A 10,827-nucleotide genomic window follows, 5' to 3' on the forward strand; every position below is an offset into this window, starting at 1 on the left:
TCTGTTTACAACACATTTTTCTAACTCAGAGACTTTAGAGGTAAGTGCAGATCAGGAATCCAGAGGTTCCCTGAGGGAAACTGTGACATGAAGAGGAAACCCCACAGGAAACCAGCTGGAACCTGCAACTGCACCTGCTCCTGTGATGGTCCTTGTGTTCAGGGACCCTGAGTGCCCCCTGGTGGTCACAGTCTCTCCTGCAGGGAGGTTTGTGTCTGGGCTCACACTGACTTCCTCTCACTGTGTCTTGCACAGTAATACACTGCCATGTCCTCAGACTTGAGGCCATTGATCTGCAGATAGGCAGTGCTGACAGAGGTGTTAATGGAGAAGACAAATCTTTCTGAGAAACCCTGAGCATATGTGGGTTTCCCAGTATTTGTGTTGATCCAGCCCATATACTTTAGGTGCTCTCCTGGGGCCTGTCGCACCCATTGCATCCAGTAGCTGGTGAAGGCGTATCTAGAACCCTTGCAGGAGACCTTCACGGAGGCGCCAGTCTTCCTCACCTCAGCCCCAGACTGCACCAGCTGCACCTGGTAGTGGACATCTGTGGAAATGGGACAGGAGTGGGTGGAAATCCTCCTTGACTCTCCCTGGTACCCCCCTCAACCCAGACCCTGGGGAGCCCCTTACCTGTAGGCACAGCCACCAGGAGGAGGGTTCTCCAGCTCCAGTCCATGGTGAGGAGCTGTGCTGTGAGCACTTCTGTAGGGGAGGGTGTGGCTGTGGGTGATGCCCTCAGGGCACAGACTTATCCATATTTAACCTAGTCTGCCTCCTCTCTTTTGCATGTTCATGAGGCAAAGTATTTCATAGCTGAGTTCTTGATCCCACCTGAGAGAAGATGGATGGCATAGGGACGAGGCTCAGTGAGATTCTGAGGGTTCAACTCCTAATCCTGGTTGGAGGATGTGTGTCCCTTGCCGGGGCCTGAGCTCTGTGCAGACACAGCTCCTCCACTGAGTAATCAGCCCCCAAAGGACATGCTCCTCATTGTGGGCCCACTTTAGGTGACATGGGGCCAGTTGTACCAGCTCTGGGCTTTGATACCTGAATGTCTTCCTGGATCAGTGTGTCTCCAAAATGCTGCCCCTAGTAAGGTAATAAACCCATCCCTGTGCCAGCTTCTTACAATGCAGATATCCTGAAGCCATAGAAACACCGCCCTGTGTGTGGTTCTCATGTCTCATTGAGTTTGGTAAATGCTCTGATAGAGCAGGATATTCACAGTCACCTTAGCAGTTGTGTCCAACTTTTGGTTTGGATTGTTTGTATGAAGAGAGGAAGCCCCAGGCCTCAGAGGAAGTCCTTGCCCAGCTCCCTCTGCACCTGCTCCTGGAGCAGCAGCTGGTGTCCTGGGCCCTGAGTGTCCCCTGCTGTCCAGCCCTGGCTCTCTGCAGGGGAGGGTCCTGTCAGGCTCACAGGGCATTGACCTCTCAGTGTCTCTAGTCCATTAGTGAAGGATGTTCCCTGAATAGAGATTGCTTTCTCAGGGACACTGTGGTATTTTGACGTCTGTGGACAACGTGACCTGGCCTTACTGAGCCCCAGTGGTGCTGCAGGGAGACCCAAAACCAGGGCTTTAGGAAGTCAGCAGGGAGCCCTTCCCTGGAGTTGACAGATGCAGGGATACAGCCAACACTTCCCTCATCCAAAAGCTCCTGGAGGCTCTCGGGCCTCTTACTAGTATGTCCTCAGGTCCCTCTGTTGAAGGTCCCATCTGCACATCCTGACATGTGCCCAAATCTCAGTGCACTTCTATTTAATAAATCACACACACACACACACACACACACACACACACACACACACACTGTGATGATTTTCTTTGCTATGAATCCACATTTGCCCCTCCTCCCTGTACATAGCACATGGGCAAGGACCACACATGGATTCTAGGCCTGGGTGTGACTTTCTCTGGAAGCCAATAAAATGCACTCAGGATACAAACACAGACTTTGAAGAGCAGGAACTTGTGTTCTAGCAGGTCCTGTGCACCCAGATGCAAGAACCAGTCAGGTTTGCTCCAGGGAGAGTCAGAGGTGGGGCTGGGTCACCCTTTGCTACAGGGGTGTGTTGCTGTGCCCCTGGAGACCCCTCTCATAAAGCAGAGCACACAGCTCAGAACTGGGAGGGAAGGAGGCAGCAGCATTGTCAGCTGTCAGGTGAGGTTGCTCTCTGAGGTCACCTGGAGGGCATGGCCACATTGGACAGATGAGTGAGCCCAGCTTTGGGAGGCAAACCTTGTGTTCTCAAGACTCATTGTTCCAGGACAGGCTAGGGGCCTGTCTATTCTTGACACTCCATCCTGATGGTTAACTTCCCCATGAGCACCCTCCTCCTCCTCCTCCCACGTAGGCACAGCTGATGTATGTTTTTCTATCATCGATTTTTCACTCTCTCTATCCCTCTCTGTCCCCCCCTAAAAACAAATAGTATATCAATTAATAAATAAAATATAGTGTATTCTCCCCCTCTCAATAAAGGAACTCTTACCCTTTGAGACAGTATGGAGGAACTGGAGAATATCATGCTAAGGGAAATAAGCCAGTCAGAGAAAGAAAAATATCACATGATCTAACTTATAGGTGGAATCTAATGAACTAAATAAATGAATGAATGAAATAGAACCAGAGGCAGGGATACAGACTGAGGAATCTCAGAGGGAAGGGAGGAGAAGAGGGCAGGCAAGATTAACCCAAGAACTTATATTCATACTAGAGGCCTGATGCATGAAATTCATGCAAGAGTAGGCCTTCCTTCCCATGGCTATTGGCACAGGCTTCCCTCTGGCACCTGGGACCCAGGCTTCCCTCCAGCCACCAGCAGGCACCTGGGACCAGGGCTCCCCTTGAAGCCCCAGCTTCCTCCAGAAGGTCATCTGGAAGGACGTCTGGCCTAATTAACATATTATGCTTTTATTATTATAGATTAGAGGCCTGGTGCATGAAATTCGTGCACTGGATGTGTGGGGGGGTGTCTCTCTGCCCAGCCTGCACCCTCTCCAATCTGGGACCCCTCAGGGGATGTCCAACTGCCAGACATCAGGCTTAAACTGGCAGTCGGACATCCCTTTAACAATCTGGGTCTGCTGGCTCCCAACCACTCACCTGCCTGCTTGTCTGGTCTGATTGTCCCTAACTGCTTCTGTCTGCCAGCCTGATCACTCCCTAACCACTCCCCTGCCAGCCTGATTGACACCTAACTGCTCCCCTTCTAGCCCAATTACCCCCAACTGCCCTCCTCTACTGGCCTGGTCACCCCAACTGTCCTCCCCTGCAAGCCTGGTCGCCCCCAACTGCCCTCCCTCCCCTGAAGGCCTGGGGGTGTTGCTGGATAGGGAACCAAATGAGGCCTCAAGGAGGAGCACATACTGGAGGTGGGGGATTCTAGCCAAACCAGCTTGATGGGATTCTTGCTAATAGTGACCGTGCAGAGATGGCCCTTCAAGCCTACAGATCACAACCTGGTTGGGAAGAGATTGGGAGGAGGCTGACTGAAGCTGGTCATGGAGAGGCCCTGGTCAGGAGTTGGTTCGGCCTTGGTGGGAGGTGCCCTTGTTGGCCACCAAGGCTAGGGCTAGAGACACCCCGTGGTGGACACAGTGGACACAGTCACATGCAGGGCAGCTGTGGTTGTCCTCAAAGCACCTGGTGTCCTGGAGGCTCTGACTCTGCTGAACCCAGAGGTGGTGGCTCATTTCATGGGTTAATGCATCAGATTGTATTGTATAGTGTTAACAGTCTGGCCGGATTTTTACACAGATTGTCAAAGTGATCCTGGGCATATGGCACATTAAATGCCAGGGAGCTGTGGAGACAGCCCAGGGTGTGCTGGGCCTGTCCCGCAGGCAAGCCTGATGATAGGGAACAGATATTCAGATATTCAGGGGATGGATGGGGCCACCACAAGGAAGGCTGCACCAAGGCTGTTCAGAGTGTGAGTAGTAGCCGACTGATTGGATTGGCCAGGGCTGAGGGTTCCTGACCCAAGAGAGCAGCCAGTGGAGCTGTGTGTGGACCAGAAGCAGAGGAAGGAAAGGGCAAACAGAACTGCAGCCTGAAGACAGGTGTGCACGCAGCCTTCAATGTCCAGGGTATAAAGAATGCGCGCCACCTGAGGGCGGTGGGATTGTGAAAGAAGACTCTCCCTGCAGGCTGCTGCTGAGCTGCCACTCAGGAGACATCCCAGGCCAGGACTACAGGGGCCATGGTGCCCTAGTGTCACCCTGAGCCTCAGGGCACCCTGACCCTGTGCCTTTCTGTCCAGCAGAGTGCTGTGCTGAGAAAACCATGGTTAAGTTTAGTTCTAGTCTGTGAGGAGCACAGTAGCGTGAGGACATGGAACCTGGGGATTTCTTGCAAATGTACAGTTTTCTTATTAATTACAAAATGGGGCTGTACCTTGTTACTTTAATATTTAGAATTTTTTGTGGTTATGAATTTGTGTGTGCAATCCAGGTAGTTGGTACTTTTAGACAGTGGAATTAATATAACGAAAAGCCAAACCCAGCTGGTGTGCATCAGTGGTTGAGCATTGACCCATGAACTAGAAGGCAGGGATCAAGAGAAATAAGGAAAGTGTCACTGCAAACTGGTGTGAAGGGGTCCCTGTTTCCTACATGCACATTCTCACTGTGTCTCTGTTCTAGAGGTTAACACATTCCCAGGTCAGGAGGATCTGCACTTGGACACCTTTGGGGCCATTACTTACATGTTCACACTATGAATCACCATAGTCTGAAAATTTTGGGTTCCATTTATAAAATCTCTCAACACTGACAGTGAAGAGAGAACACCACTCACTGGGGCAGCTATGGTGAAGTTGTGTCTGTATGAGGAGCCTTCAATTCATTGAACCAAGACCCCTGTCTCAGTCCATCATCATCATCAACAGCAGCAGCAGCACCATAATTTGCTTACTTATAATCGTTCTAATATTATATTGACATGTTTGTTACCCAGACACAATGAATTCTTATCAAATAATAAAAGCAGGTGTTTCCTCTTTAGATGTCATTGGAAATTGAAAAGACAATGGCCTTACCTACAAGTTGATACAAGGCCTTTCAAGTAGCTGAAGGTCTTGGATAGTGCAGAGATCCCACCCAAGACAATGGACCAAGCCCGCTGTACAATTCTGTGGTCATCATAACCACCACCATCATCGTTATCATCATCATTTGCCAATTTATAATTATTTTTCTAATTTACTGTAGAGGTTGTTCTACACACATAATTGACCATTTATCTCAATGTTTGCTCAATTTTTATAATTGTTAAGTAAAATATGTAGCTGTACTTTATTTTCTTTTCCATTTGATTTCAGAAAACTGAGGGCTCCTTCCTGCCTCTTCTCACTTGGCCTCATGTGGGAATCTGAAAAGGAACATTGATTCTCCTCTCCAGATGTCAATAAGAGGTTGAAACCACACAAGCCCCTGTAGGAAGAATTCCTCCACTTCCCCACCACCCCAAATAAATAAAAGCCCTGAGCCAGTCTCCTTTCCTGGCTCCATCAGAGCATGTCTGACTTCCTGAATGACTTTCCTGTGTTTCCCATAGATTTCAACTATGTGCACAGTGAACATTCCATGTCCCTTGGTGTGTGTATTTGTAATCAGCCTGGACATCTGTACCAAGTTACTGTGGGTTTCTCTGCCTCTGCCTGCTGTCACCTACTCTCAGTGCTATGAGTGTAATGACAATTTAATACCCACCAGGGTCCTTCTTTTCTAACTTTGGGATCACATACCTGTGGTGGCCACTGTCCAGCATTCAGGTGAGCTGCACTGTTAAGTAAGCAGAGACTTTTGTTAGATTTATATAATGTGGATCACCAGATTTTATGATTAACTGTCATTTGGGCAATTGTCCATGTGAAAAAGTTGTCTCTCTTTACAACAAAATTTTTAACTCAGAGACTCCAGAGGTAGGCACAGAATCAGAAAACCAGAGAGGCTCCCTGAGGGAAACTGTGACATGAAGAGGAAACCACACAGGAAACCAGCCCAAACCTCCAACTGAACCTGCTGCTGGGATGGTCCTTGAGTTCAGGGACCCTGAACACCGTCTGGTGGTCACAGCCTCTCCTGCAGGGAGGTTTGTGTCTGACTTCCCCTCAGTGTGTCTCTCACACAATAATACACGGCAGTGTCTTCAGCTTTCATGTTGTTCATTTTCAGATACAGCATGTTCTTGGCATTGTCTCTGGAGATGGTGAAGCGGCCCTTCACAGAGTCTGCATAGTATTTCTGACTTCCATCATTCCATATAACTGTCACCAACTCTAGCCCCATCCCTGGAGCCTGGCGGACCCAGCTCATCCAGTATTTTCTTAAGGTGAATCCAGAGGCTGCATAGGAGTGTCTCAGAGATCCCCCAGAAGGCACCAAGCCTCCTCCAGACTCTACCAGCTTCACCTCACACTGGACACCTGCAAACACAAAGATGTCCTGGTCAGGAAACTCCCACATGTCCACTGTTTCTCTCACTCATACTCAGTGTCTCTCATTCTCCATAAATTACCTCTTAAAAAAGCAACAAGGAAAACCCAACTGAGCCCAAACCCCATGGTTAGTAGTCTGTGTTCAGTCCTGATCAGGGAATGGGAACACTTGAGGATCCCATGGCTGAGTTACTATCCCAGAGCTGCAGGGTCAGGGCTGGACTGGTTTTTATGAGCACGGGGGACCCTATATTCACATCTTCCTATTATATATGGATCTCTGGGGTTAGACATTGACATTAAGAACATTGTCTTAGAGCAGTGATGGCAAACCTTTTGAGCTTGACCTGTCAGCATTTTGAAAAACCCTAACTTAACTCTGGTGCCGTGTCACATATAGAAATTTTTTGATATTTTCAACCACAGTAAAACAAAGATTTATATTTTTGATATTTATTTTATATATTTAAATGCCATTTAACAAAGAAAAATCAACAACAAAAAATGAGTTAGCGTGTCACCTCTAACACGCGTTTCATAGGTTTGCCATCACTGTCTTAGAGTCTTAAATTACTCCCCACATCTGGGCCTGTGACCTCCCCATTGGATCCACCAGTTACAGGAAACCTGTACAAAAACCAAGGAGAGAAAATGTTCATAAAAAGAAAAATAGAAGATTAAAAATGTTAATGCCTTTGGCAGTCACCAGTCATGACAAACAAGAGAAAGCAATTCTCATAAAGCAAGAAAGAAGTAAAAGTGCAGGAGGCAGAAAGTTCCATATGACACTATTTACCCTACAAAGTAATCAGAGGATAAACATTCCAGACTGTGAGCCTAGAGCCAGTGGACCAAGTATTAGGGAGAGAGGAGTGCCTGTGTTGGTTTCAGGGAACCAGAGGCGTGAGCTATAGAGTCACAGACAGAGCTCCTGAGTCCTATTACTTCAGGGGAGTTTGGTGCTGGGTGTAGCAGCTGCACAGCCTCCTTTGTGGTGTTTATTCTGTAGACTCACTTGTAAGGCCCATTTATATCATTGGTGGTGTAGATAAAACAGTCAAAACTAGGATGTTGTGGTGAAGATATAGGTAAAAATGAGACAGTAAGTTTAAGTTATGAAGATCCTGTGATTGGAAACCCGAGGTCTGCATGTGACCCTTCGGACCACATGATGGGAGTCAACTGGAACCTGGACCTGACTAAGTGCCACAATGGAGTGAAAGCTACCTGGGAACACGATGGAAGATTAAACAAGACAGAGGACACACACGTCCAAGTTTCTTGTTTCATTAGGTTTTTATCTCCTTGTTGTTTAGCCCATTCAAGTTTTCTTTCCTCACTTTGCTCTGAAACAGCCCACATATTTTCTAGAATCATGAAGACACTTTGTTGAGAGTGTGCACAAGCCATTTTTGTGTTGATGTTGTACCTCACATCATTCCAGAGTTCCCTTTCTAGTTCTTTCACTTTTCTGGTGCAGTTTTTAGGGTTTTCTGTATAAAGATCATTTAAGTATAGAGCTAAAGAGAGACATTTCAACATGTTTCTTTCTGATTTATGTATTTTGTATATATTTTACTTGGGTAAGTATTCTGACAAAGACTTCTAGTTTTGTTCAATAGATGTACTCACAGGGGTGCCCTTGTCTTGGGCCTGATGTAAGAAAAATATATTTGAAATTTTCTCTGTGTAGCTGACATCACTTTCTGGCTTCTCAAATGTAGCCTTTAATATATTGAGGTTCATAACTTCTACACCTAATCTGCTAAGAATTGTAATTCTGAAGCAATTTTCAAATTTAATGGCTTTTTCTATATCTATTTATATGATGGTATACTATAGCCTTTATTCTGTGGATGAGATTTATCACATTTTCTGGTTTACATACGTTGAACCACCCTTGCATGTTAGGACGGTATCCCACTTGATCATGGTAAATGATCCTTTCAATGTGCAGCTAAGTTTGCTTGTGAATTGTTGAGGGTTTTTGCATTTATGTTCATCACGGATATTGACCTGTCATTTTTCTGTGTCCTTACTTGGCTTTGGTATCAGTTTAATGGTCATCTCAATAAATCCGTTTGGAAGTGTTGCCTCTTCTATTAATTCTTGGAAGATTTCAGGAAGGATTGATTAAAAAGTTATCAATTCTTTTTTTTTTTAAGAATTTTGTGAGTTTATTTGAGCCATACTGTCGACAAGTGCTGGGAAACAGAATCTCAATGGATTGGGATAATGCTCTGGAGAATGACGAGTTCATACCCTGTTTTTATAAATTACCATCAAAAGGAAAAGATGTAAGTGAGTTACATGAAATCCATTGGTGATAGATGAGGGAGGTAGGAGAAAGCAAAGCAGGGAAACCTCTGGGATTGGATAAAAAGTGACATGATGGACATATGCTTCTTTTACATAGATGGATACAGGATTTTTTTTTATTTTTTGCCTTAAAATTCAAGTATAATTTCAAAAAAATATATAAAATATATGCATGTATTTGAACCCAAATATTCTAGTACTCTAGGCCATAAAAAGTCTATTTTTATTCTTCAGGTTTTAAAAAATATATTTTTATCGATTTCCAAGAGGACGAGAGAGGAAGAGAGAGATAGAGACATCAATGATGAGAGAGAATCATTGATTAGATGCCTCCTATACAACCCACACTGGGGACTGAGCCTGCAATCCCAGCATGTGCCCTGACCAAGAATCAAACCGTGACCTCTTGGTTCATAGGTCAATGCTCGAAAACTGAGTCACACCAGCCAGGCTGTTCTTCAGTTTTCATGTACATTGTTTAGGTCATTAAAAACTTATGAGTTGCTATTCTTTGGAAAGCACTATACTTCTTTTTTTATTTCAAGAAAAAGGATCTTACATATAATAATATTACATGCAATAAATATTAATATTTCAAGAATAAAATGATTTTAAGTATAATAATATTACCAAAACTGTACTAACATAGTATGATATCACAAAAGTTGTAGAAAATATTAAAAATATGCAAATAACAGGATTACTTCTGTCATATTCTAGTATATATATTTTTCCCCTTTGGCTCTATTTTTGTTTATCAGTTTATGTTGTTCATTATATTCCACAAATTAGTGAGATCATATGATATTTATCTTTCTTCGACTGTGATATTTCACTTAGCATGATGCTTTTAAAGTCTGTTTTGTCGGATATTAGTATTGCTACTACAGCTTTTTTTTTTTTTCCATTTGTGATGAAAATTTTTTTCCAGCCCTTTACTTTCATCCTGTGTGTGTCTTTGTTTTGGGGTGGGCCTCTTGTAGACAGCATATAGTTGGGTCATGTTTTTGTATCCTTTCAGCTACCCTACACCTTTTGATTGGAGCATTTAATCCATTTATATTTAGGGTTATTATTGAGAGGTGCTTATTCATAGCCATTTCAATTCTGTATGGCTAGGTTTCTTTCTCAGTAATCTGTTACAGCAATCCCTTTAACCTTCTTGTAATGCTGGCTTGGTGGTGATGAACTCCTTTAGATTTTTTTTTTCTTGTCTGGGAAGCTCTTTATTTGACTGTCTATTTTGAATGATAGCCTTGCTGGATATAGTAATCTTGGTCTCAGATCCTTGCTTTCCATTACCTTGAGTACTTCGTGCCATTCCCTTCTGGCCTGTAGAGTTTCTGATGACAAATCAGGTATCAGCCTTATAGGAACCCCTTTGCAGGTAACAGTTTTTTTTTTTCTCTTGTTGCCTTTAAGATTCTCTCTTTGTCTTTAATTTTTTGTATTTTAATTATGATGTGTCTGTGCATAGGTCTGTTTGGGTTCTTCTTGTTTGGGGTTCTCTGTGCCTCCTGAACTTGTGCGACTTTTTCCTTTACCAGGTTAGGGAAGTTTTCTACCATTATTTCTGCAAACACTTTCTGTATTCCTTTTTCTCTTTCTGGAACACCTACTATTCTAATATTGTTAAGTTTCACATTGTCCCACAGCTCACTTAAGCTGTCCTCCTATTTTTTAATTGTTCTTTTTTTCTTTTTGGTTTTCTAATTGAGTGATATTTTCAACTCTGTCTTCTAATTCACTAATTTGATCCTCAGCTTCCCTCAATCTGCTGTGTATTCCTTGCAATATGTTCTTGATTTGTGTTATGTCATTCTTTATCTCAGACTGTTCTTTTTTTATAGTCACTATATCTTTTTTTTTCATTCTGTTGACCATTTTTAACATCATTACTCTGAACTCTGTTTCAGATAAATTTCATATCTCTGCTTCATTTATCTCTTCTTCTGTAGAACTCACTAGTTCTTTAATTTGGGGGCTGTTACTTTGTTTCCTCATTTTGGTTGTCTATTTGGGCTTGTGACTATGTATTAGGTAGGTCCTTTACACCTC

General features: G+C 44.1%; 2 gene segments (V, D, J or C); both read right to left on the reverse strand.

Annotated features, from left to right (window-relative positions):
* Positions 1-221: 221 nt before the first annotated feature.
* On the reverse strand, positions 222-694 carry LOC138999353 (immunoglobulin heavy variable 7-4-1-like). The segment is given in 2 exon segments: positions 222-550; positions 637-694. Coding segments are annotated over 2 exon segments (375 nt in total).
* Positions 695-6,082: 5,388 nt separating this feature from the next.
* LOC138999354 (immunoglobulin heavy variable 3-7-like) lies at positions 6,083-6,478 on the reverse strand. The segment is given in 1 exon segment: positions 6,083-6,478. A coding segment is annotated over 1 exon segment (396 nt).
* Positions 6,479-10,827: the final 4,349 nt, after the last annotated feature.

This window comes from Myotis yumanensis, unplaced genomic scaffold (genome assembly GCF_028538775.1).
Source record: "Myotis yumanensis isolate MYYU_CA2020_CCGP unplaced genomic scaffold, mMyoYum1.0.hap1 SCAF_22, whole genome shotgun sequence".
NCBI classification, from domain to species: Eukaryota; Metazoa; Chordata; class Mammalia; order Chiroptera; family Vespertilionidae; genus Myotis; species Myotis yumanensis.